Below are 27,995 nucleotides of genomic sequence, written 5' to 3'. Positions count from 1 at the left end.
GAGTGGGATCAGGGGGCTGTGATGACTGGTAGCTGGGATGGGTTGGGTTGAGTGGGATCAGGGGGTGGTGGACTGGTAGCTGGGATGGGTTGGGTGGGATCAGGGGGCGGTGGACTGGTCTTCCTGAGTGGAGAGACTGGTGGGAGACTCTCATTGAGGGCGTGCAAGGAGCTAGTGGGGTCATCCTCCTCCTCAAGCTCTCCCAGGTCATCCTCCCCTGTCCCCCCCCCTCCTCTACACCATCATATATCAGTGTAGGGGCTTTTTCTGTTTTCCCCTCCTCTACACCATCATATATCAGTGTAGGGGCTGTTCCCCCCCTCCTCTACACCATCATATAGCAGTGTAGGGGCTGTTTCTGTTCCCCCCCTCCTCTACACCATCATATATCAGTGTAGGGGCTGTTCCCCCCCTCCTCTACACCATCATATATCAGTGTAGGCTGCTTCTGTTTACAGCTATGGAGCCTCCATCCTACTAAACTACATTGTAGCAGTTACAGATCCATACAGCCTCCATCCTACTAAACTACACTGTAGCAGTTACAGACCCATACAGCCTCCATCCTACTAAACTACACTGTAGCAGTTACAGATCCATACAGCCCTCATCCTACTAAACTACACTGTAGCAGTTATAGATCCATACAGCCTCCATCCTACTAAACTACACTGTAGTAGTTACAGATCCATACAGCCTCCATCCTACTAAACTACACTGTAGCAGTTATAGATCCATACAGCCCTCATCCTACTAAACTACACTGTAGTAGTTACAGACCCATGCAGCCTCCATCCTACTAAACTACACTGTAGTAGTTACAGATCCATACAGCCTCCATCCTACTAAACTACACTGTAGCAGTTACAGACCCATACAGCCTCCATCCTACTAAACTACACTGTAGCAGTTACAGATCCATACAGCCTCCATCCTACTAAACTACACTGTAGCAGTTACAGATCCATACAGCCTCCATCCTACTAAACTACACTGTAGCAGTTACAGATCCATACAGCCTCCATCCTACTAAACTACACTGTAGCAGTTACAGATCCATACAGCCTCCATCCTACTAAACTTCACTGTAGCAGTTACAGATCCATACAGCCTCCATCCTACTAAACTACACTGTAGCAGTTACAGATCCATACAGCCTCCATCCTACTAAACTGCACTGTAGTAGTTACAGATCCATACAGCCTCCATCCTACTAAACTGCACTGTAGTAGTTACAGACCCATACAGCCTCCATCCTACTAAACTACACTGTAGCAGTTACAGATACATACAGCCTCCATCCTACTAAACTACACTGTAGTAGTTACAGACCCATACAGCCTCCGTCCTACTAAACTACACTGTAGTAGTTACAGACCCATACAGCCTCCATCCTACTAAACTACACTGTAGCAGTTACAGACCCATACAGCTACAGAGCCTCCATCCTACTAAACTACACTGTAGCAGTTACAGATCCATACAGCCTCCATCCTACTAAACTACACTGTAGAAGTTACAGACCCATACAGCCTCCATCCTACTAAACTACACTGTAGCAGTTACAGATCCATACAGCCTCCATCCTACTAAACTACACTGTAGTAGTTACAGACCCATGCAGCCTCCATCCTACTAAACTACACTGTTGCAGTTACAGACCCATACAGCCTCCATCCTACTAAACTACACTGTAGCAGTTACAGACCCATACAGCCTCCATCCTACTAAACTACACTGTAGTAGTTACAGATCCATACAGCCTCCATCCTACTAAACTACACTGTAGCAGTTACTGACCCATACAGCCTCCATCCTACTAAACTACACTGTAGTAGTTACAGACCCATACAGCCTCCATCCTACTAAACTACACTGTAGCAGTTACAGACCCATACAGCCTCCATCCTACTAAACTACACTGTAGCAGTTACAGACCCATACAGCCTCCATCCTACTAAACTACACTGTAGTAGCTACAGACCCATACAGCCTCCAACCTACTAAACTGCACCTCAGCTAGTCTTCCTGAGTTAAGCTTATATATACAGGACCAGTCAAAACTTGACACCTCCTCATTCAAGGGTTTCTCTTTATTTTCTACATTGTAAAATATACTCAGCAAAAAAAGAAACATCCTCTCACTGTCAACTGAGTTTATTTTCAGCAAATTTAACATGAGTAAATATTTGTATGAACATAACAAGATTTAACAACCGAGACATAAACTGAACAAGTTCCACAGACATGTGACTAACAGAAATTGAATAATGTGTCCCTGAACAAAGGGGGGTTCAAAATCAAAAGTAACAGTCAGTATCTGCTGTGGCCACCAGCTGCATTGGCATCTGCTGTATTCTGGTAAATGGCGCCCACCATAGTCAAGAATGTCATCTCCTCCTCATGGACTGCACCAGATTTGCCCGTTCTCACTCTTCCACCAAGGCACCTGCAAGTTCCCGGACATTTCTTGGGGGAATGGCCCTAGCCCTCACCCTCCGATCCAACAGGTCCCAGACGTGCTCAATAGGATTGAGATCCGGGCTCTTTGCTGTCCATGGCAGAACACTGACATTCCTGTCTTGCAAGAAATCACTCAGGGTCATGGAGGGTCATGTCAGGGTCATGGAGGGTCATGTCAGGATGAGCCTGCAGGAAGGGTACCACATGAGGGAGGAGGATGTCTTCCCTGTAACACACAGCATTGAGATTGCCTGCAATGACAACAAGCTCAGTCCGATGATGCTGTGACACTTGGGTAACCCTGTATTTGGGCTGCAATCTGAGGTGCAGTTACCTCTAATGAATTTCACACTGGGAGCAGAGGTGTGGCTACCCTCCTTTGTGTGTCACCTCATGTGTTTTCAGGTACCCTAACCGGGTAAAACCATTTTCACACTGAGATCATTGGAAAGGCTTCTCCCCTGTGTGTGCCCTCTCATGACTTTTCAGGCTCCTTAATTGGGTAAAACTCTTTCCACACTGAGAGCAATGGAATGGCTTCTCTCCTGTGTGTATTCTCTCATGTGTTCTCAGGTTCCCAATCCGAGTAAAACTCTTTCCACACTGCGAGCATTGGAATGGCTTTTCACCTGTGTGTATTCTCTTGTGCTCTTTCAGTTGCCCTGACCAACTGAAACTCTTTTCACAATGGGAACAGTGGTAAGGCTTTTCCCCTGTGTGTATTCTCTCATGTGATTTCAGGTCCCCTGATCGGGAAAATGTATTTCCACACTCAGAGCATTGGAATGGTTTTTCCCTGTGTGTTTTCTCCAATGAACTTTCAGTTGTGCTGGCTCGATAAATCTCTTTCCACACTGGAAGCATTGGTAAGGCTTATCTCCTGTGTGTATTCTCTCATGCGATTTTAGGTTCCCGGACCGGGTAAAACTCATTCCACACTGAGAGCAGTTGTAAGACTTCTTCTCTGCATGTGTTCTCTTGTGGTTTTTAAGATTCCCTAAATGGTTAAAACTCTTTCCACACTGGGAGCAGTGGTGTCGTCTCACTGGTTCAGACGTCTCTGGTTCCTCTGAGTCGGGTCTCTCTTCTGCCAAAGACAAACAGAGTGGTTAAAACAGGGAGAACTGAATGAAATCTCCACATACATTTTAGTCATTTAGTCAGACCCTCTTATCCAGAGAGACTTACTGTCAAGTGGTCTTAGCATGTGATGCATGTGCTCCATTGTCTCTTATCATGTGATGCATTGTCTCTTAGCATGTGATGCATGTGCTCCATTGTCTCTTAGCATGTGATGCATGTGCTCCATTGTTCACATGACCCATGTATTTTACACTGCGTGACTTTAAGAGAATAGTATGGTCACTATCCAGGGTAGCCTAGTGGTTAGTGCGTTGGACTAGTAAAGGTTGCAAGTTCAAACCCCCGAGCTGACAAGGTACAAATCTGTCGTTCTGCCCCTGAACAGGCAGCTAACCCGCTGTTCCCAGGCCGTCATTGAAAATAAGAATTTGTTCTTAACTGACTTGCCTGGTAAAATTAAATATAAATAAAAAAACGTGTTAGTGCATCCATCTTAAGGTAGCTTGGTGAGAACATGTCTCAGATGGGCTACGCATTCACTGATTGGATGATTTCTGTCATCGAGTGGGTTCTAGAAGTATCTGGACATTTGGATTGATAAAGATCTAAAGTCTAGAAAACACGAAGCTCGTTAAAAAGCTCCAATGTAAAGTGGACTTCTTAATTTTAGAAATACATCTTGGCCTCTCCACAAAGAGCAGGAAGCAGATGACAACTTTCCTGCCATTCTTGACTATGGTGGGCGCCATTTACCAGAATGCAGCAGATAATTAAACCTCTGGATGCTGTCTAACTTGGCGCCCTTCTTTTTTTCTCAGGTGACAGTTTTAATCACTGCATCAGGTGACAGTTTTAATCACTGCATCAGGTGACAGTTTTAATCACTGCATCCTGTATCAGGTGACAGTTTTATTCACTGCATCAGGTGACAGTTTTAATCACTGCATCCTGTATCAGGTGACAGTTTTATTCACTGCATCCTGTATGAGGTGACAGTTTTAATCACTGCATCCTGTATCAGGTGACAGGTTTAATCACTGCATCCTGTATCAGGTGACAGTTTTAATCACTGCATCAGGTGACAGTTTTAATCACTGCATCCTGTATCAGGTGACAGTTTTAATCACTGCATCCTGTATCAGGTGACAGTTTTAATCACTGCATCCTGTATCAGGTGACAGTTTTAATCACTGTATCAGGTGACAGTTTTAATCACTGCATCCTGTATGAGGTGACAGTTTTAATCACTGTATCAGGTGACAGTTTTAATCACTGCATCAGGTGACAGTTTTAATCACTGCATCCTGTATCAGGTGACAGTTTTAATCACTGCATCCTGTATCAGGTGACAGTTTTAATCACTGCATCCTGTATCAGGTGACAGTTTTAATCACTGTATCCTGTATCAGGTGAGCTGGACCTCGCTAAAGTCCCGTAGATCTCTTCATTACTCCATTCTTCATTACTCCATTCTTCATTACTCCATTCTTCATTACTCCATTCTTCATTACTCCATTCTTATTTACAAAGCTCTGCTCCACAAGCTTCCAACATACCTCACTTCCCTGTTGAAATATAATAGATAACCAACCCCGAGAATGGGGTTGGTTAACTCTTGAAGTCCCACTTGTCTCCACAAAGTTTGGTGGCAGGGTAGCCTAGTGGTTAGAGCGTTGGACTAGTATTCGAAAGGTTGCAAGTTCAAATCTCTGAGCTGACAAGGTACAAATCTGTCGTTCTGCCCCTGAACAGGCAGTTAACCCACTGTTCCTAGGCCGTCATTGAAAATAAGAATGTGTTCTTAACTGACTTGACTAGTAAAATATTGGTTAAAAAAAAAATCTGCCTTTAGTTTTAACGCACCACAGTTATGGAATATCTTACAAAACAAATTCCACCTGGATTCCCTGATGCCGATAGGGCAGTTTAAAATGTTAAATTAATTCACTGGTGAGCAATTGTTTCATTGCCTGTATAACAGTAGTTAGTGTCTATATAACAGTAGTTAGTGTCTATATAACAGTAGTTAGTGTCTATTTAACAGTAGTTAGTGTCTATATAACAGTAGTTAGGTGTCTATATAACAGTAGTTAGTGTTTATATAACAGTAGTTAGTGTCTATATAACAGTAGTTAGTGTCTATATAACAGTAGTTAGTGTCTATTTAACAGTAGTGAGTGTTTATATAACAGTAGTGAGTGTCTATATAACAGTAGTGAGTGTCTATATAACAGTAGTGAGTGTCTATATAACAGTAGTGAGTGTCTATATAACAGTAGTGAGTGTCTATAACAGTAGTGAGTGTCTATAACAGTAGTTAGTGTCTATATAACAGTAGTTAGTGTCTATATAACAGTAGTTAGTGTCTATATAACAGTAGTTTTGAGAATGACACAAATATTAACTTCCACAAAGTTTGCTGCTTCAGTGTCTTTTGATATTTTTTGATCAGATGTTACTATGGAATAGTGAAGTAGGATTACAAGCATTTCATAAGTGTCAAAGGCTTTTATTGACAATTACATTAGGTTGATGCAAAGAATCAATATTTGCAGTGTTGATCCTGACTGATGGCAGCCCATTCTTGTATAATCAATGCTTGGAGTTTGTCAGAGTTTGTGGGTTGTTTGTTTTTGTCCACCTGCCTCTTGATGATTGACCACAAGTTCTCAATGGGATTAAGGTCTGGGGAGGTTCCTGGCCATGGACCCAAAATATTGATGTTTTGTTCCCCGAGCCACTTAGTTATCACTTTTGCCTTATGGCAAGGTGCTCCATCATGCTGGAACAGGAATTGTTCGTCACCAAACTGTTCCTGGATTGTTGGGAGAAGTTGCTCTTGGAGGATGTGTTGGTACCATACTTTATTCATGGCTGTGTTCTTAGGCAACATTGTGAGTGAGCCCACACCCTTGGCTGAGAAGCAACCCCACACATGAATGGTCTCAGGATGCTCTACTGTTGACATGACACAGGACTGATGGTAGCGCTCACCTTGTCTTCTCCGGACAAGCTTTTTTCCGGATGCCCTAAACATTCGGAAAGGGGATTCAGAGAAAATGACTTTACCCCAGTCCTCAGCAGTCCAATCCCTGTACCTTTTAAAGAATATCAGTCTGTCCCTGATGTTTTTCCTGCAGAGAAGTGGCTTCTTTGCGGCCCTTCTTGACACCAAAAGTCTTCTCTTCACTGTGCAGATGCACTCACACTTGCCTGCTGCCATTCCTGAGCAGCTCTGTACTGGTGGTGCCCCGATCCCGCAGCTGAATCAACTTTAGGAGACGGTCCTGGCACTTGCTGGACTTTCTTGGGTGCCCTGAAGCCTTCTTCACAACAATTGAACCGCTCTCCTTGAAGTTCTTGATGATCCGATAAATGGTTGATTTTGGTGCAATCTTACTGGCAGCTATATCCTTGCATGTGAAGCACTTTTTGTGCAAAGCAATGATGATGGCACATGTTTCCTTGCAGGTAACCATGTTGAACAGAGGAAGAAAAATGATTCCAAGCACCACCCTCCGTTTGAAGCTTCCAGTCTGTTATTCAAAATCAATCAGCATGACCGAGTGATCTCCAGCTTTGTCCTCGTCAACATTCACACCTGTGTTAACGAGAGAATTACTGACATGATGTCAGCTGGTCCTTTTGTGGCAGGGCTGAAATGCTGTGGAAATGTTTTTTTGGGGGGGTTTCACTTCATTTGAATGGCGAAGAGGGACTTTGCAACTAATTGAAATTCATCTGATCACTCTTCATAACATTCTGGAGTATATGCAAATTGCCATCATACAAACTGAGGCAGCAGATGTATATTGTGTCATTCTCAAAACGTTTGGCCACGACTGTATATACATCAGTGCTAATTAGCTATTTTTATATACAAGAAAGTATACACTTTTTTTCACATTTTGTTACAGCTTTATTCTAAAATTGATTAAATTATTTTTTTTCCTCATAAATCTACTCACACAATAACCCATAAATGACAAAGCAAAAATAGGATTTTAGAAATTGTATCTAATTTATAAAAAAAACAACTGTAATATAACATTTACATAAGTATTCAGACCCTTTACTCAGTACTTTGTTGAAACACCTTTGGCAGTGATGACAGCCTCGAGTCTTCTTGGGTATGATGATACAAGCTTGGCACACCTGTATTTGGGGAGTTTATCCCATTGTTCTCTGTAGATCCTCTCAAGCTCTGTCAGGTTGGATGGGGAGCGTTGCTGCACACCTAGTTTCAGGTCTCTTCAGAGATGTTTGATCGGGTTCAAGTCCGGGCTCTGGTTGGGCCACTCAAGGACATTCAGAGACCTTGTCCTGAAGCCACTCCTGCGTTGTCTTGGCTGTGTGATTAGTATCGTTGTCCTGTTGGAAGGGGAACCTTCGCCCCCAGTCTGAGGTCCTGAAAGCTCTGGAGCAGGATTTCATCAAGGATCTCTCTGTACTTTTCTCCGTTCATCTTTCCCTTGATTCTGACTAGTCTCCCAGTCCCTGCCGCTGAAAAACATCCCCACAGCATGATGCTGACACCACCATGCTTCACCGTCAGGTTTCCTCCAGACGTGACGCTTGGCATTCAGGCCAAAAGAGTTTGAGCTTGGTTTCATCAGAGCAGAGAATATTGTTTCTCATGGTGAGAGTCCTTGAGGTGTTATTATTTTTACATTGTAACTTAATTTAACTAGGCAAGTCAGTTCAGAACACATTTTTATTTTCAATGACGGCCTACCCTTGTTCAGGGGCAGAGCGACAGATTTTTACCTTGTCTGCTCGGGGATTCGATCTTGCAACCTTTCGGTGACTAGTCCAACACTCTAACCACTAGGCTACCTGCTGCTCCATCACTAAGATATCTGGATAATGTGTTATAACAGGTTTCTTGTTTCTCATGATTCTCAGAATCTTTAGGTGCCTTTTGGCAAACTCCAAGCGGGCTGTCATGTGCCTTTTACTGAGGAGTGGCTTCTGTCTGGCCACTCTACCACAAAGGCCTGATTGGTGGAGTGCTGCAGAGATGGTTGTACTTCTGGAAGGTTCTCCCATCTCCACAGAGGAACTCTGTCAGAGTGATCATCAGATACTTGGTCACTTCCCTGACCAAGGCCCTTTGCCCCCAGTTTGGCCAGACAGCCAGCTCTAGGAAGAGTCCTGTCTCAGACCTCTACAGACAATTACTTCAACCTCATAGGTTGTTTTTTGCTCTGACATGTACTGTCAACTGTGGGACCTTATATAGACAGGTGTGTGCCTTTACAAATCATGTCCAATCAATTGAATTTACCACAGGTGGACTCCAAGTTGTAGAAACATCTCAAGGATAATCAATGGAAACAGGATGCACCTGAGCTCAATTTGTAGTCTGACAGCAAAGGGTCTGAATACTTATGTAAATAAGGCATTCCAGTTTTCTAAAAAACCTTGTTTTTGCTTTGCCATTATGGGGTAATGTTAGGTCAGCAGCATACCACCTTGCATACCACTGCTGGCTTGCTTCTGAAGCTAAGCTTGGTTGGTCATGTTCTCTAGCCTGCTAGACTCTGGACTAGCCGGCTAGAAAACCTGAGGGGAGCCAAGAGGCATGGAGAGGCAGCTTTTAGTTATACTATACCCCCAGACTCTGGACTAGCCTGCTAGAGAACCTGAGGGGGACCAGGAGGCATGGAGAGGCAGCCTTTAGTTATACTATACCCCCAGACTCTGGACTAGCCGGCTAGAGAACCTGAGGGGGACCAAGAGGCATGGAGAGGCAGCCTTTAGTTATACTATACCCCCAGACTCTGGACTAGCCGGCTAGAGAACCTGAGGGGGACCAGGAGGCATGGAGAGGCAGCCTTTAGTTATACTATACCCCCAGACTCTGGACTAGCCTGCTAGAGAACCTTAGGGGGACCAAGAGGCATGGAGAGGGAGCCTTTAGTTACTATACCCCCAGACTCTGGACTAGCCTGCTAGAGAACCTTAGGGGGACCAAGAGGCATGGAGAGGGAGCCTTTAGTTACTATACCCCCAGACTCTGGACTAGCCTGCTAGAGAACCTGAGGGGGACCAGGAGGCATGGAGAGGCAGCCTTTAGTTATACTATACCCCCAGACTCTGGACTAGCCGGCTAGAGAACCTTAGGGGGACCAAGAGGTATGGAGAGGGAGCCTTTAGTTACTATAAACCCCAGACTCTGGACTAGCCTGCTAGAGAACCTGAGGGGGACCAAGAGGCATGGAGAGGCAGCCTTTAGTTATACTATACCCCCAGACTCTGGACTAGCCTGCTAGAGAACCTGAGGGGGACCAGGAGGCATGGAGAGGCAGCCTTTAGTTATACTATACCCCCAGACTCTGGACTAGCCTGCTAGAGAACCTTAGGGGGACCAGGAGGCATGGAGAGGCAGCCTTTAGTTATACTATACCCCCAGACTCTGGACTAGCCTGCTAGAGAACCTGAGGGGGACCAGGAGGCATGGAGAGGCAGCCTTTAGTTATACTAAACCCCCAGACTCTGGACTAGCCTGCTAGAGAACCTTAGGGGGACCAGGAGGCATGGAGAGGCAGCCTTTAGTTATACTATACCCCCAGACTCTGGACTAGCCTGCTAGAGAACCTTAGGGGGACCAAGAGGCATGGAGAGGCAGCCTTTAGTTATACTAAACCCCCAGACTCTGGACTAGCCTGCTAGAGAACCTGAGGGGGACCAGGAGGCATGGAGAGGCAGCCTTTAGTTATACTAAACCCCCAGACTCTGGACTAGCCTGCTAGAGAACCTGAGGGGGACCAAGAGGCATGGAGAGGCAGCCTTTAGTTATACTAAACCCCCAGACTCTGGACTAGCCTACTAGAGAACCTGAGGGGGACCAGGAGGCATGGAGAGGCAGCCTTTAGTTATACTAAACCCCCAGACTCTGGACTAGCCTACTAGAGAACCTGAGGGGGACCAGGAGGCATGGAGAGGCAGCCTTTAGTTATACTAAACCCCAGACTCTGGACTAGCCTACTAGAGAACCTGAGGGGGACCAGGAGGCATGGAGAGGCAGCCTTTAGTTATACTAAACCCCCAGACTCTGGACTAGCCTACTAGAGAACCTGAGGGGGACCAGGAGGCATGGAGAGGGAGCCTTTAGTTACTATACCCCCAGACTCTGGACTAGCCTGCTAGAGAACCTGAGGGGGACCAGGAGGCATGGAGAGGCAGCCTTTAGTTACTATACCCCCAGACTCTGGACTAGCCTGCTAGAGAACCTGAGGGGGACCAGGAGGCATGGAGAGGCAGCCTTTAGTTATACTAAACCCCCAGACTCTGGACTAGCCTACTAGAGAACCTGAGGGGGACCAGGAGGCATGGAGAGGCAGCCTTTAGTTATACTAAACCCCCAGACTCTGGACTAGCCTACTAGAGAACCTGAGGGGGACCAGGAGGCATGGAGAGGCAGCCTTGAGTTTTTTTTAAATTTCATTTTACCTTTATTTAACTAGGCAAGTCAGTTAAGAACAAATTCTTATTTTCAATGACAGCCTAGGAACAGTGGGTTAACTGCCTTGTTCAGGGGCAGAATGACAGATTTTCACCTTGTTAGCTCGGGGATTCTATCTTGCAACCTTCCAGTTACTAGTGCTAACACTCAAACCACTAGGCTACCTGCCGCCCCAGCAGGTAGCCTAATATGCCCCCAGACTCTGGAATAGCCTGCCAGAGAACCTGAGGGGGGCTGAAATTGTGGACATATTTAAAAGAGATCAACACCTTTTCAGCAGCGCTTTTCCTCAGGTTGCTTTGTAGTCACTCAGTTGTATTGATATTCTTCATGTGTTGTTTGGTGAAGGTTTCAGTTTTTACTGTTGTTCTTTAATTGTATATCCCCTTATGTGTTTTGTGGTAAATATTTCAGTTTTATTTTCAGTGTTTTTATTTATTTCCTGTGAAGGACATTGTTTTGCATTCCATGTCTGAAATGTGCTGTATAAATAAAGCTTGATATGAATATTTAGCATGCTTCCGAACACCTGTGTGTAATCTAACTGGGGAGGAAGTTTAGTTTGTCAATTGGAGCCATGCACAGTGTTAAGATCCGTGCAAAACTGCTACACTATGTCTCTTTTCTATTTCAAAGAATCTTTGTCGCTGACATGAACTAAAACGGCATATCAGCATGTTTTCTAAAACTGTTGGAGCACAGCGTCGGAATTGTAGTTTACATGGAGCCAAATGTGGGTGAATGTAATGGCTGAAAACCCTACATACATAGAACAGTTTGAGAGCTTAAATATTATTAATGTAAAAGTCCATGTACCAATCAGATTGACCCTTTAACAATTCCTATAGTACTGAACAACCTATTCATGTGTAGATAGTGTGGAGTCTATGCCCGTTTTTAAGACAATACTCACTGGTGTTAATCAGATCTTCAGTCTCCTCTTCATCTCCTTCCTCCTCTTTCACTCCCAAAACATCTTCCTCCTTTACCTTCATTGAGATATCGTCCTCTTCCTCTCTAAAAGGTTCTTCTACTTTTTTCACGATAACAGACTCCTCTTCCTCCTTTTTTATTCTGAAAGCTTCTACCTCCTCCTCTACCACCGTGACAGCCTCTATCCCCTCTTCCTCTTTCACTCCAAAAAGATCTTTCTCTTTTTTCACGACACCATCCTCCTGTTCTTCTGTCGGTGTGATTTCCTCCTGTTTGATTCTGAAAGCTTCTTCTTCTTTCACTGTACTATTATCATCTTCTTCTTTTACGACAATGTTCAGCTCCAGAGCTCCTTTCTCCGTCCAATAGACATCCTCTTCTTTAGCAAGGGGCGAGTAGCTTAGTGAGCTCATGGTAAGGGACGTATGCTAGCTAGGTAGCATTAGCGACTAGTCTAGTGCGAGGCTCAGAATCAAATCAATCTGAACAAATTAATACATTGAACAAGTACGTTAAGTTAACTCCTATATACGTACAAATAATTGTGTCTAAAACACATATTCATATACACAAAATAGTCAAAGTAGCTTCAATTATTCGGTTTTATGTCGGCTAGCAAGCTACCGATGTGGCTGATTCAGTAGTCGACAGCCTCCCGTCCACTAGATTATACGTCACGCAAGAAGAATCACCTGAAATACTCATATCGCCATCTGCTGACTGGAGTGGCAACACAATTATCCACTACATCAAATCCAATCTTATTTGTCAAATGCGCCGAATACAAGAGCTGTAGACCTTACCGTGAAACGCTTACTCACAAGCCCTTTAACTAACAATCTCCTTATTTTACTAGGGGAAAAAAAAGGTAATACACAAATCAACATGATGGAAAAGGGCCTTATTTCAAATTGATTTGGAAAATGATTTTATAATCATTCAAACGTATGCAAAACAAAACATCCCAAATTTATTGGCTACATGTCTGATATTATTTTTTTATTTTTTATTTTACTAGGCAAGTCAGTTAAGAACAATTCTTATTTTCAATGACGGCCTAGGAACAGTGGGTTAACTGCCTGTTCAGGGGCAGAACGACAGCTTTGTACCTTGTCAGCTCAGGGGTTTGAACTTGCAACCTTCCGGTTACTAGTCCAACGCTCTAACCACTAGGCTACCCTGCCGCCCCATGTACAGAATTGTTTTGTTTTTTCCTCTTTTGCAATTTTATATTTGGGTAATCCCTCTGGCTGTTACGTGTTTTATGTTACTGTTGTTTATTAAATATATACAGACACAACCAGTCAAAAGTTATTAAATATATATAGACACTCAAAAAGAAAGGAGGACCAAGGCGCTCAGACTGTCTAGATGAGGACACTGAGACTTCAAGAACCAAACTGACAGACTGTCTAGATGAGGACACTGAGACTTCAAGACCCAAACAGACAGACTGTCTGGATGAGGACACTGAGAACCAGACTGACAGAATGTCTGGATGAGGACACTGAGAACCAAACTGACAAACTGTCTAGATGCAATCAAAAGACGGACGCAGTTAAACTTAATTGCAGAAAACCAGACCTTCTGCTTTATTGGCTCTAAAAGTGCACAGTAACATCGCTCCAATCAGGTCGCGTAACATCGCTCCAATCAGGTCGCGTAACATCTCTCCAATCAGGCCGCGTAACATCGCTCCAATCAGGTCGCGTAACATCGCTCCAATCAGGTCGCGTAACATCGCTCCAATCAAGCTGCGTAACATCGCTCCAATCAGGTCACGTAACATCGCTCCAATCACCCACGTAACATCGCTCCAATCAGGCCACGTAACATCGCTCCAATCAGGCCACGTAACATCGCTCCAATCAGGCCACGTAACATCGCTCCAATCAGGCCACGTAACATCGCTCCAATCACCCACGTAACATCGCTCCAATCAGGCCACGTAACATCTCTCCAATCAGGTCGCGTAACATCTCTCCAATCAGGTCGCGTAACATCGCTCCAATCAGGTCGCGTAACATCGCTCCAATCAGGTCGCGTAACATCGCTCCAATCAGGTCGCGTAACATCGCTCCAATCAGGTCGCGTAACATCGCTCCAATCAGGTCGCGTAACATCGCTCCAATCAGGTCGCGTAACATCGCTCCAATCAGGTCACGTAACATCGCTCCAATCAGGTCACGTAACATCTCTCCAATCAGGTCGCGTAACATCGCTCCAATCAGGTCACGTAACATCGCTCCAATCAGGTCGCGTAACATCGCTCCAATCAGGCCACGTAACATCGCTCCAATCACCCACGTAACATCGCTCCAATCAGGCCACGTAACATCTCTCCAATCAGGTCGCGTAACATCTCTCCAATCAGGTCGCGTAACATCGCTCCAATCAGGTCGCGTAACATCGCTCCAATCAGGTCGCGTAACATCGCTCCAATCAGGTCGCGTAACATCGCTCCAATCAGGTCGCGTAACATCGCTCCAATCAGGTCGCGTAACATCGCTCCAATCAGGTCGCGTAACATCGCTCCAATCAGGTCACGTAACATCGCTCCAATCAGGTCACGTAACATCTCTCCAATCAGGTCGCGTAACATCGCTCCAATCAGGTCACGTAACATCTCTCCAATCAGGTCGCGTAACATCTCTCCAATCAGGTCGCGTAACATCGCTCCAATCAGGTCGCGTAACATCGCTCCAATCAGGTCGCGTAACATCGCTCCAATCAGGTCGTGTAACATCTCTCCAATCAGGTCACGTAACATCGCTCCAATCAGGCCACGTAACATCTCTCCAATCAGGTCACGTAACATCGCTCCAATCAGGCCGCGTAACATCTCTCCAATCAGGTCGCGTAACATCTCTCCAATCAGGTCGCGTAACATCTCTCCAATCAGGTCGCGTAACATCGCTCCAATCAGGTCGCATAACATCTCTCCAATCAGGTCGCGTAACATCTCTCCAATCAGGCTGTTCTTCACTACTGCTGACAGGAATCCCAGTAAGGCTTCTTTCCAGACCACAAACCAGAAAAAAAACATCACCCCTGTTTTATAAAACCTCTATTGGCTTCCTGTTTAGGAAGCTTCCTGTTTGCTCACCTCTTTTGACTAACTGTTCTATTCAACCTCTATTGGCTTCCTGTTTAGTATCAAATGTCAGATTGTGCTGCTCACCTTTAAGGTTCTCCAGAGTTAATGCACCTTCATACATATGCTATAACTTCTAGAGAACTACTCCCCAGCACCGCACTACCATCATCAGACTAACAGCCTGCACTATTCAGAAGAAACGGTTGCATTAATCAAGTCCTTTTTATAATCAGCCCCTGTGTTGTTCTGACATAGTGGAATAATACTGATGGGAACATTCATGGAGGTATTGAATGTTTTTAATGTCCAATGTTATCATCAGAACAACATTTTCATATTCCCTGATGACTAGTTACACAAATTAAGTCAACGAAACACAACAACAACTAAATTAAAGAGGTTTCAATGTTAGAATAAAGAAATCTGAATTACATTAATCTACAATTTGAAATATCCAAATCATCAAATTAAACATCCACATTTGTATCCATTCAATCAATGCGAAATACACATTTCATTTGATTAAATCCGATTTGAGATATTTGGAGGTTAAAATAGAAAAACAAATGTAGGCCTAATTGTGAGTATGATTTTATATATACAATTACATTTCATGTCAACAACCAAAAACAAAAATTCTTAATCAAATACATAAGTCAGAACACAGCCTCTTTTTTCTCTCATGTGATTTCAGGTCCTCTGAAAGTGTATTTGGGCAATGAGGAGCAGTGGTATGTCTTCTCCTCCCGTGTTCGTACTTTCTCATGCTCTTTCAAGTCCTTTAAATGAACAAAATCCTTTTCACACTGGGAAAAGAGGTGAGGCTAGCCAACTTTATGTGTCACCTTATGCATTTTCAAGTTCCCTAACCAGGTAAAACGCTTTCCACACTGACGGCATTGGAACGGCTTCTCTCCTGTGTGTGTCATCTCATGCGTTTTCAAGTTCCCTAGCCGGGTATAACTCTTTCCACACTGCAAGCATTGGAATGGCTTCTCTCTTGTGTGTATTCTCTTATGCACTTTCAGATGCGATGACTGGAAAAATCCCTTACCACACTGAGAGCATTGGAAAGGCTTCTCTACAGAGTGTGTTCTCTCAGGCTTTTTCATGTCCCCTAATGACACATACTTATTTTTTTCACACGGGGAGACGTTACATGGCTTTTCTCCTGTGTGTGTATACAGCTTATGTGATTTAAGGGACCCCAACCTTCTAAAACTCTTTCCACACGTGGAGCAGTGGTAAGGCTTCACGCCTGTGTGTGTTCTCTCATGCTCTTTCAGTTGCCCTGACCAGCTAAAACTACTTTTACAATGGGAACAGTGATAAGGCTTTTCCCCTGTGTGTATTCTTTCGTGCGATTTCAGGTCCCCTGATCGTGAAAATGTCTTTCCACACTGAGAGCATTGGAATGGTTTTTCCCCTGTGTGTATTCTTTTATGTATTTTAAGGTTACCTAACTTCGCAAAACTCTTTTCACACTGTGAGCAGTTGTAAGGCTTCACTCCTGTGTGTATTCGCTCATGCATTTTTTGGTTCCCTAAACGGGTAAAACTCTTTCCGCATTGAGAGCAGTGATAAGGCTTTTCCCCTGTGTGTGTTCTTTCATGTGATTTCAGGTCCCCTGATCGGGAAAATGTCCTTCCACACTGAGAGCATTGGAATGTTTTTTCTCCTGTGTGTATTCTCTTATGCTCGTTCAGATGTGATGACTTGAAAAACCTCTTTCCACACTGGGAGCAGTGGTAAGGCTTCACTCCTGTGTGTATTCTCTCGTGTTCTTTCAGTTGCCCAGACCAGCTAAAACTCTTTGCACACTGAGAGCAGTTGTAAGACTTCTTCTCTGCATGTGTTCTCTTGTGGTTTTTAAGACTCCCTAAATGGTTAAAACTCTTTCCACACTGGGAACAGTGGTGTCGTCTCACTGGTTCAGACGTCTCTGGTTCCTCTGAGTCGGGTCTCTCTTCTGCCAAAGACAAACAGAGTGGTTAAAACAGGGAGACCTGAATGAAATCTCCACAAACATTTTAGTAATTTAGTCAGACCCTCTTATCCAGAGAGACTTACAGGCAAGTGCTCTTAGCATGTGATGCATGTGCTCCATTGTCTCTTCGCTCCAATCAGGCCACGTAACATCGCTCCAATCAGGCCACGTAACATCGCTCCAATCAGGCCACGTAACATCTCTCCAATCAGGCTGCGTAACATCGCTCCAATCAGGTCGTGTAGCATCGCTCCAATCAGATCGTGTAACATCGCTCCAATCAGGCCACGTAACATCGCTCCAATCACCCACGTAACATCGCTCCAATCAGGTCGTGTAACATCGCTCCAATCAGGCCACGTAACATCGCTCCAATCAGGTCGTGTAACATCTCTCCAATCAGGTCGTGTAACATCGCTCCAATCAGGTCACGTAACATCGCTCCAATCAGGTCGCGTAACATCGCTCCAATCAGGTCGCGTAACATCGCTCCAATCAGGTCGCGTAACATCGCTCCAATCAGGTCGTGTAACATCGCTCCAATCAGGCCACGTAACATCTCTCCAATCAGGTCGCGTAACATCGCTCCAATCAGGTCGTGTAACATCTCTCCAATCAGGTCGCGTAACATCGCTCCAATCAGGTCGTGTAACATCTCTCCAATCAGGCTGTTCTTCACTACTGCTGACAGGAATCCCAGTAAGGCTTCTTTCCAGACCACAAACCAGAAAAAAAACATCACCCCTGTTTTATAAAACCTCTATTGGCTTCCTGTTTAGGAAGCTTCCTGTTTGCTCACCTCTTTTGACTAACTGTTCTATTCAACCTCTATTGGCTTCCTGTTTAGTATCAAATGTCAGATTGTGCTGCTCACCTTTAAGGTTCTCCAGAGTTAATGCACCTTCATACATATGCTATAACTTCTAGAGAACTACTCCCCAGCACCGCACTACCATCATCAGACTAACAGCCTACACTATTCAGAAGAAACGGTTGCATTAATCAAGTCCTTTTTATAATCAGCCCCTGTGTTGTTCTGACATAGTGGAATAATACTGATGGGAACATTCATGGAGGTATTGAATGTTTTTAATGTCCAATGTTATCATCAGAACAACATTTTCATATTCCCTGATGACTAGTTACACAAATTAAGTCAACGAAACACAACAACAACTAAATTAAAGAGGTTTCGAGGTTAGAATAAAGAAATCTGAATTACATTAATCTACTTGTTAATTTACAATTTGAAATATCCAAATCATCAAATTAAACATCCACATTTGTATCCATTCAATCAATGTCTATAATCAAAGCGAAATACACATTTCATTTGATTAAATCCGATTTGAGATATTTGGAGGTTAAAATAGAAAAACAAATGTAGGCCTAATTGTGAGTATGATTTTATATATACAATTACATTTCATGTCAACAACCAAAAACAAAAATTCTTAATCAAATACATAAGTCAGAACACAGCCTCTTTTTTCTCTCATGTGATTTCAGGTCCTCTGAAAGTGTATTTGGGCAATGAGGAGCAGTGGTATGTCTTCTCCTCCCGTGTTCGTACTTTCTCATGCTCTTTCAAGTCCTTTAAATGAACAAAACCCTTTTCACACTGGGAAAAGAGGTGAGGCTAGCCAACTTTATGTGTCACCTTATGCATTTTCAAGTTCCCTAACCAGGTAAAACGCTTTCCACACTGACGGCATTGGAACGGCTTCTCTCCTGTGTGTGTCATCTCATGCGTTTTCAAGTTCCCTAGCCGGGTATAACTCTTTCCACACTGCAAGCATTTGAATGGCTTCTCTCTTGTGTGTATTCGCTTATGCACTTTCAGATGCGATGACTGGAAAAATCCCTTACCACACTGAGAGCATTGGAAAGGCTTCTCTACAGAGTGTGTTCTCTCAGGCTTTTTCATGTCCCCTAATGACACATACTTATTTTTTTCACACGGGGAGACGTTACATGGCTTTTCTCCTGTGTGTGTATACAGCTTATGGGATTTAAGGGACCCCAGCCTTCTAAAACTCTTTCCACACGTGGAGCAGTGGTAAAGCTTCACGCCTGTGTGTGTTCTCTCGTGCTCTTTCAGTTGCCCTGACCAGCTAAAACTACTTTTACAATGGGAACAGTGATAAGGCTTTTCCCCTGTGTGTATTCTTTCATGCGATTTCAGGTCCCCTGATCGTGAAAATGTCTTTCCACACTGAGAGCATTGGAATGGTTTTTCCCCTGTGTGTATTCTTTTATGTATTTTAAGGTTACCTAACTTCGCAAAACTCTTTTCACACTGTGAGCAGTTGTAAGGCTTCACTCCTGTGTGTATTCGCTCATGCATTTTTTGGTTCCCTAAACGGGTAAAACTCTTTCCGCATTGAGAGCAGTGATAAGGCTTTTCCCCTGTGTGTGTTCTTTCATGTGATTTCAGGTCCCCTGATCGGGAAAATGTCCTTCCACACTGAGAGCATTGGAATGTTTTTTCTCCTGTGTGTATTCTCTTATGCTCGTTCAGATGTGATGACTTGAAAAACCTCTTTCCACACTGGGAGCAGTGGTAAGGCTTCACTCCTGTGTGTATTCTCTCGTGTTCTTTCAGTTGCCCAGACCAGCTAAAACTCTTTGCACACTGAGAGCAGTTGTAAGACTTCTTCTCTGCATGTGTTCTCTTGTGGTTTTTAAGACTCCCTAAATGGTTAAAACTCTTTCCACACTGGGAACAGTGGTGTTGTCTCACTGGTTCAGACGTCTCTGGTTCCTCTGAGTCGGGTCTCTCTTCTGCCAAAGACAAACAGAGTGGTTAAAACAGGGAGACCTGAATGAAATCTCCACAAACATTTTAGTAATTTAGTCAGACCCTCTTATCCAGAGAGACTTAGAGGCAAGTGCTCTTAGCATGTGATGCATGTGCTCCATTGTCTCTTAGCATGTGATGCATGTGCTCCATGCATCGGACGAGCTATATACTGCAGAGGAAAAAGAGGCTCCTCTCCAACACCATTGCTATGAGGTTCTTGCTGTGGAATGCAGTGATTGGTTTTCACCAGACAGGACCCCATTATCATGGAAAATGGATCTCTCATACATGACAGTAGTGTTTTTTAGATAGAAAGATAAGTGTGTTTATAAAAAAACATCTGAGAATAGACCAGGGCCAGGTTTCCCCCAAAAAACATCTTAGAGACATGCTCCGGAACGTTGACGACTAGTAAGTATGTTTTAAACTTCCTGCTTCGGGCTGAATGTGTCAATATGTAGTTTATACTTGTATAATCTATGAGCAGAAATACTGTCTTCTCGCAATTTACCAAGAAAACCCTTCCGCCTCGCTTTATTCAGAGAAGATCTCCGATAAACATAGAATCAAGAAGTTTATCTGACAGTGACCTCCGATAACTTCAGAACAAATTTGACCAGGCCTATAAATACACAGTTGACCAGGCCTATAAATACACAGTTGACCAGGCCTGTAAAAACAAAGATGACCAGGCCTATAAATACAAAGTTGCCAAAGTCTTACAAACAATTTACCCTTCCTAAGCACTGACCCCCTTGATTACTGTTGCAACCCCGACAACATTTTCCCGGGAGGCCCCATTCCCCTATTACAGGAGAAAACCCCTCACAATGATCTCAAAATGTGTTTTTAATACACAATCAAATTAAACACGGGTTACCGCTTGTTAATCAGAAAACTCTCTGGAAGGTTGTGGTGGACAGCCGACGATAGTCGTATTCATAATATAGCTAATTTAGCTAGCTAACATACATTTCGAGAAGTTTTGCCATTGGCTTTCATGCATTTGAAACGTGAGCTTGTCTGACGTGTCGGACTTGACGACTGTTGACGATCCATTAATAAGCACTGTGATTGGTTGCCCAGAATTCTGCAAATACACTGCGACTTCGTGTCAGATCCCAGCGCTGGGTATTCACCGCCAATCTACGGTGTTTGCCACCACAAGGGCGACGCTAACGTGGCTATCCACGTTTACTCAATATAGTGGATCACCTCTGTAAGTTTTACACGGGGCATTCCATATGCTACACATGCAAAAGGTAATGCCCGTAACACTGGAATTGACTCATAACTCAAAAATTAAAGGGCTTTACACAGCCACCGGAATATTGTAGTTTGTCACCGAGTACCCCAGTTGTCCCTTTGGTTAAAGAGGCAAGTGTCTTCACACCATTCACATGCAGGGCAACAACCACCGCGGACCTTCGCAACGAAATAAACAAATATTACTCGCTGTTTGACCACAAGCATAAGACCACAAGCATAAAAAACAACATAAATGATTCATCCTAAAGTAGATTGCGAATTTGTATTTATTTATTGTTTAACGTGACTCTGTAAACTGATAGTGTTAGCCAGCTAGCTAGCTAGAGTGGTCAAGTTAACTGGTCCTGTTGTTGAACATACAGTTGAAGTCGTAAGTTTACATACACCTTAGCCAAACACATTTAAAATCAGTTTCTCACGATTCCTGACATTTAATCCTAATAAAAAGTCCTGTCTTAGGTCAGTTAGGATCACCACTATATTTTAAGAATGTGAAATGTCAGAATAATAGTGAGATAATGATTTATTTCAGCTTTTATTTATTTCATCAAATCAAAGTTTATTTGTCACGTGCGCAGAATACAACAGGTGTAAACCTTACAGTGAAATGGTTAGTTACAGGCTCTAACCAATGGTGCCAAAAAAAGGTGTGTGTGTGTGTGTGTGTTGGTAAATAAAGAAATAAAACAACAGTAGAAAGACATTTGAAAAAAAAGAGTAGCAAGGCTGTATACAGACACCGGTTAGTCAGGCTGATTGAGGTAGTATGTACATGTAGGTATCGTTAAAGTGACTGTGCATATATGATGAACAGAGAGTAGCAGAAGCGTAAAAAGAGGGGTTGGAGGGTGGTGGGACACCATGCAGATGGCCCGGTTAGCCAATGTGCGGGGGCACTGGTTGGTCGGGCCAATTGAGGTAGTATGTACATGAATGTATAGTTAAAGTGACTATGCATATAAGATAAACAGAGAGTGGCAGCAGCGTAACAGAGGGGTTGGGGGTGGCACACAATGCAAATAGTCCGGGTAACCATTTGGTTACCTGTTCAGGAGTCTTATGGCTTGGGGGTAAAAACTGTTGAGAAGCCTTTTTGTCCTAGAATTGGCACTCCGGTACCGCTTGCCATGCGGTAGTAGAGAGAACAGTCTGACTGGGGTGGCTTTAGGGCCTTCCTCTGACACCGCCTGGTGTAGAGGTCCTGGATGGCAGACAGCTTTGCCCCAGTGATGTAATGGGCTGTACGCACTACCCTCTGAAGTGCCTTGCGGTCGGAGGCCGAGCAATTGCTGTACCAGGCAGTGATGCAACCGGTCAGGATGCTCTCGATGTTACAGCTGTAGAACCTTTTGAGGATCTCAGGACCCATGCCAAATCTTTTTAGTTTCCTGAGGGGGAATAGGCTTTGTCGTGCCTTCTTCACGACTGTCTTGGTGTGTTTGGACCATTCTAGTTTGTTAGTGATGTGGACACCAAGGAATTCAAAGCTCTCAACCTGCTCCACTACAGCCCCGTTGATGAGAATGGGGACGTGCTCGGTGCTCCTTTTCCTGTCGTCCACAATCATCTCCTTAGTCTTGGTTACATTGAGGGATAGGTTGTTATTCTGGTACCACTTGGCCAGGTCTCTGACCTCCTCCCTATAGGCTGTCTCGTCGTTGTCGGTGATCAGGCCTACTACTGTTGTGTCGTCAGCAAACTTAATGATGGTGTTGGAGTCATGCCTGGCCATGCAGTCGTGGGTGAACAGGGAGTACAGGAGGGGACTGAGCACGCACCCCTGGGGAGCTCCACTGTTGAGGATCAGCGTGGCAGATGTGTTGCTACCTACCCTCACCATCTGGAGGCGGCCTGTCAGGAAGTCCAGGATCCAGTTGCAGAGGGGGTGTTTAGTCCCAGGATACTTAGCTTAGTGATGAGCTTTGAGGGTACTAATGGTGTTGAACTCTGAGCTGTAGTCAATTAGTAGCATTCTCACATAGGTGTTCCTGTTGTCCAGGTGGGAAAGGGCAGTGTGGAGTGCAATAGAGATTGCATCATCTGTGGATCTGTTTGGGCGGGTATGCAAATTGGAGTGGGTCTTGGGTTTCTTGGATAATGGTGTTAATGTGAGCCATTACCAGCCTTTCAAAGCACTTCATGGCTACAGACGTGAGTGCTACGGGTCTGTAGTCATTTAGGCAGGTTACCTTTGTGCTCTTAGGCACAGGGACCTAAGAACTGGCAGGTAGATTTAGTTTCTCCCTGTCTTTGGCCAACACTCCAGTACAGTAGGTGGCGGTAACGCACCATGACGTTGGATGCCAACTGACGGAAGAAGAAAAGATTTCTCAGCTTTTTTTTTTTTGCATCACTCAACTCTCATTTATAATGAGTCTCGTTTGCAATGAGAGGGATGTAGTTAGATATAGGCCTATGTATTGTTGATGTGTTGCTGTAGTCGTGGAGGGAGCAGAAGGATAGAACGTGCGCGAGAGGAACGATCAATAGGACTTTGAGTCATAATTACCTTCAGAAATCTGACCTACAATTTGGAAACAAAGCTGCTGTACTTAACATTCGTAAAACCTTCAGTTTTATCAATTGGATGTGACCCAAATGGCAAATTAATTTCGAGATATTTTAAACCAGCAAAAAAAGTTACATTATATTTAGGATTTACTGAGTCTATGGGATGTCGAGTATTTAAACTGAACGAAGCACTGCATGAAGAGATATGGGAAGCATTCGATCCATTACTAACATACAGTACTGAACAACATTTCCAAGTGTAGAACTTCAGTAGAATGCACCTTAAAAACCGCACAATGATTCAACAACAGCAGAGGTTGTGCCTCTGTTTTTAAGACAATACTCACTGGAGTTAATCAGATCTCCAGTCTCCTCCTCCAATGTGACAGTAATCTCGCCTTCCTCCTTCAATCCAAACACTTCCTCTTCCTTTTCTTCTTTCGCAATAAAATCCTCTTCTTTCACTCTGAAGTCTTCTTCCTCTTTTTTCACCGTAACTTCTTTCTCTTCCTCTTTCACTGTGACCTCTGTCATGAGAGTTTCTTTCTCCGTCCAGCAGACCTCTTCTTTAGCAGGGAGGGAGTAGCTTAGTGAGTTCATGGTCGGGATGTTAGCTAGCTAGTTAGCATTAGTGCTGAGCTAATTTAGCAAGCCAGCTAGCTGACTACTAACAACGTAAAATGAAATTAAATGCGGCAATTAGCAATACAACATAAGTTTGCTTAAAACACAGAGGCTAATATACACAGAAAGTGTATAAAGAGCTTTAATGTTTCGGCTATGTTGGCTAGCAAGCTACCGAAGAGGCTTGACGAGCTGTGTTGTTGAAGAAGCGTCCCGTCCACTAGATTATACGTCACACCAGCAGCTTCGCCTGCAAGTCGCCCTCTATTGACTGGAGTGGGTAACGCAGTTGAACGAAAAGTTTATTTTATTGCCATTTACGAACTTGAATACACGACATGGGTCCATGTATTTCACAAGATAGTTTGTTTATGGACAGACTGAATGAGTTGCAATGTTGTACAGCAAGCTTGGGCCCAACTAGTCATGCAGTATGTTAAGGGAGGGGGCCATAGCATTATCATAGCATTGAAGTACAGTTTTGCTGCCTCTGTAATCAAACAATGTCGTATGTATAGAACATTATAGGAGACGCAAACATGAGTCACTGAGTCACTGAGCCACTTTGTAACATGGGACAATTTCTGCTGTGAGTTCTTGTGCAGCTTGTTGTTTCTCTTTGCATGCACATATCACTGTATAATCTGCATGTGTACTTCAGACCCAGTACAGACAGAAGGCAGATCATTACTGTAGAGGCTGAACAGGATGGGGCCCCAGTAAACAGCTAGGCCTGTTTCCACACGTGCAAACTGCTGGCTTCCCCAATAGCATAGGCCTATACACTTGTGGTTTGAAACATTCCACAGCTATTTAAGTGTTTTGAATAATTTTATTTAGACAGGAGTAATTATGTAATTTTGGCAAAATTACAGTCTCTGATATGTATTATAATCCAAGGGGCAGGCAAGAGACATGGACAGACAAAGGATCATAAACAAGGTCAGAGTCCAGGAGGGACAGAGTGGCAGGCGTGCTCGAGGTCAGGGCAGGCAGACTGGTCAGGCAGGCGGGTTCAGAGTCCTGGAGGGACAGAGTGGCAGGCGTGCTCGAGGTCAGGGCAGGCAGACTGGTCAGGCAGGCGGGTTCAGAGTCCTGGAGGGACAGAGTGGCAGGCGTGCTCGAGGTCAGGGCAGGCCGACTGGTCAGGCAGGCGGGTTCAGAGTCCAGGAGGGACAGAGTGGCAGGCGTGCTCGAGGTCAGGGCAGGCAGACTGGTCAGGCAGGCGGGTTCAGAGTCAAGGCAGGCAAGGGTCAAAACTGGAAGGACTAGCAAAACAGAGATGAGGGGGGGGGGGGAAAGCAGGCACACAGCAAAACCACGCTGGTTGACTTGATAAGAGAAGACGAACTGACAGACAGAGAACACAGGTATAAATACCCAGGGACTAAATGGGGAAAACAGGTGACACCTGGAGGTGGGTGGAGACAGGTGACACCTGGAGGTGGGTGGAGACAGGTGACACCTGGAGGTGGGTGGAGACAGGTGACACCTGGAGGTGGGTGGAGACAGGTGACACCTGGAGGTGGGTGGAGACAGGTGACACCTGGAGGTGGGTGGAGACAGGTGACACCTGGAGGTGGGTGGAGACAGGTGACACCTGGAGGTGGGTGGAGACAGGTGACACCTGGAGGTGGGTGGAGACAGGTGACACCTGGAGGTGGGTGGAGACAGGTGACACCTGGAGGTGGGTGGAGACAATCACAAAGACAGGTGAGACAGATCAGGACAAAGCATCTGAACTGTGCACCGCCACCTTTCCTTTCTAATTCACAAGAGGCTGAAGCCAGAGATCTGTATATAACGACGAGATGCTCATGTCTCCACCATAACAATGTGAGTCGTTGTCCCTAAAGCTTGTATGCAGATGACAAGCTTAGTAATGCATTTATGCCCATAGAAACACATTGGGCTTATTCGGGACAGGTTTTGGCAAGTGAGCCCTCTCGTTTTTGCCTCTTCCTTTCTGCTGAAACAGGCGAGCAAAACAGCATTGCACAGTGGAGGTGTCATAATACCCATAAAACCTAGCGGTCAAACAGGGAAATGGTTCCAATCATTTTTCCACCATTCGTTTTTTTCCCCATATGGGATTTTAGAAGCACTTAAAATAAGGGCAATGTTTCGTGTCGGTTTATCTTGTCGTGACGTTTTGATAACAATATAAATCTCTCTCGGACAAGGTGACTTGTCAATATATATTCGGCGTGTGCAGGATTCTGTACTTTACACACGGCCTCTGCTGTACTAGTTGGGCTGATCAGAGAACAGGTTTAATGAAGTCAGATCAGTCTCTGCTGTACTAGTTGGGCTGATCAGAGAACAGGTTTAATGAAGTTGGATCAGTCTCTGCTGTACTAGTTGGGCTGATCAGAGAACAGGTTTAATGAAGTCAGATCAGTCTCTGCTCCACTAGTTGAGCTGATCAGAGAACAGGTTTAATGAAGTTGGATCAGTCTCTGCTGTACCAGTTGGGCTGATCAGAGAACAGGTTTAATGAAGTCAGATCAGTCTCTGCTGTACTAGTTGGGCTGATCAGAGAACAGGTTTAATGAAGTCAGATCAGTCTCTGCTGTACCAGTTGGGCTGATCAGAGAACAGGTCTAATGAAGTTAGATTGAGGTAAATAAAAAAAGGTATCCCAAAAGGGAGGATTTAAGATACTTTGAAGAGGAAGGTGGGTTTCAGATGTTTTTGGGAAGATGGGCAGGGTCTCTGCTATCCCAGCTCCAGGGGGAAGATGGGCAGGGTCTCTGCTATCCTAGCTCCAGGGGGAAGATGGGCAGAGTCTCTGCTATCCCAGCTCCAGGGGGAAGATGGGCAGGGTCTCTGCTATCCCAGCTCGAGGGGGAAGATGGGTAGGGTCTCTGCTATCCCAGCTCCAGGGGGAAGATGGGCAGGGTCTCTGCTATCCTAGCTCCAGGGGGAAGATGGGCAGGGACTCTGCTATCCTAGCTTCAGGGGGAAGATAGACAGGGACTCTGCTATTGACTGGGATCAGTGGGAGCTGCCCTCCCATAAGGGATGGCCAAGAGACCAGAGGTGGATAAGCTGAATACTCGGGTTGGGGCTCAAACAAAATGAAGGGCATCCCCCAACAACAACAACAAAACAAAGGGCATCCCCCAACAACAACAACAAAACAAAGGGCATCCCCCAACAACAACATCCAGACAAAAGGCATCCCCCAACAACAACAACAAAACAAAGGGCATCCCCCAACAACAACAACAAAACAAAGGGCATCCCCCAACAACAACAAAACAAAGGGCATCCCCCAACAACAACAAAACAAAGGGCATCCCCCAACAACAACAACAAAACAAAGGGCATCCCCCAACAACAACAACAAAACAAAGGGCATCCCCCAACAACAACATCCAGACAAAAGGCATCCCCCAACAACAACAAAACAAAGGGCATCCCCCAACAACAACAACAAAACAAAGGGCATCCCCCAACAACAACAACAAAACAAAGGGCATCCCCCAACAACAACAACAAAAAAAGGGCATCCCCCAACAACAACAACAAAACAAAGGGCATCCCCCAACAACAACATCCAGACAAAAGGCATCCCCCAACAACAACATCCAGACAAAAGGCATCCCCCAACAACAACAACAAAACAAAGGGCATCCCCCAACAACAACAAAACAAAGGGCATCCCCCAACAACAAAACAAAGGGCATCCCCCAACAACAACAACAAAACAAAGGGCATCCCCCAACAACAACAACAAAACAAAGGGCATCCC

General features: G+C 44.6%; 3 protein-coding genes across 3 annotated transcripts; all 3 read right to left on the bottom strand.

The window, feature by feature from the left end:
- Nucleotides 1-8: 8 nt before the first annotated feature.
- Nucleotides 9-12,574, bottom strand: LOC135525888 (zinc finger protein 189-like). Its single transcript, XM_064953847.1, has 3 exons — nt 11,928-12,574; nt 3,319-3,550; nt 9-234 (listed from the first exon to the last, which is right to left on the bottom strand). The coding sequence occupies exons 1-3, from the start codon at nt 12,358-12,360 to the stop codon at nt 9-11; spliced, it is 891 nt and encodes a 296-aa protein (XP_064809919.1). The 5' UTR covers nt 12,361-12,574.
- Nucleotides 12,575-15,845: 3,271 nt separating this feature from the next.
- Nucleotides 15,846-17,446, bottom strand: LOC135525881 (zinc finger protein 239-like). Its single transcript, XM_064953834.1, has 3 exons — nt 17,344-17,446; nt 16,099-17,013; nt 15,846-15,850 (listed from the first exon to the last, which is right to left on the bottom strand). Exons 1-3 carry the CDS (start codon nt 17,444-17,446, stop codon nt 15,846-15,848), a joined length of 1,023 nt encoding a protein of 340 aa, XP_064809906.1.
- Nucleotides 17,447-18,114: 668 nt separating this feature from the next.
- LOC135532540 (zinc finger protein 180-like) lies at nt 18,115-24,303 on the bottom strand. Its single transcript, XM_064960025.1, has 2 exons — nt 23,962-24,303; nt 18,115-19,815 (listed from the first exon to the last, which is right to left on the bottom strand). The coding sequence occupies exons 1-2, from the start codon at nt 24,212-24,214 to the stop codon at nt 18,671-18,673; spliced, it is 1,398 nt and encodes a 465-aa protein (XP_064816097.1). The 5' UTR covers nt 24,215-24,303; the 3' UTR covers nt 18,115-18,670.
- Nucleotides 24,304-27,995: the final 3,692 nt, after the last annotated feature.

The sequence above is a fragment of the Oncorhynchus masou genome, chromosome 5 (genome assembly GCF_036934945.1).
Source record: "Oncorhynchus masou masou isolate Uvic2021 chromosome 5, UVic_Omas_1.1, whole genome shotgun sequence".
Taxonomy (NCBI): Eukaryota; Metazoa; Chordata; class Actinopteri; order Salmoniformes; family Salmonidae; genus Oncorhynchus; species Oncorhynchus masou.
Note: the sequence above shows the minus strand (reverse complement) of the source record. Positions and strands in the feature narration are given on the sequence as shown.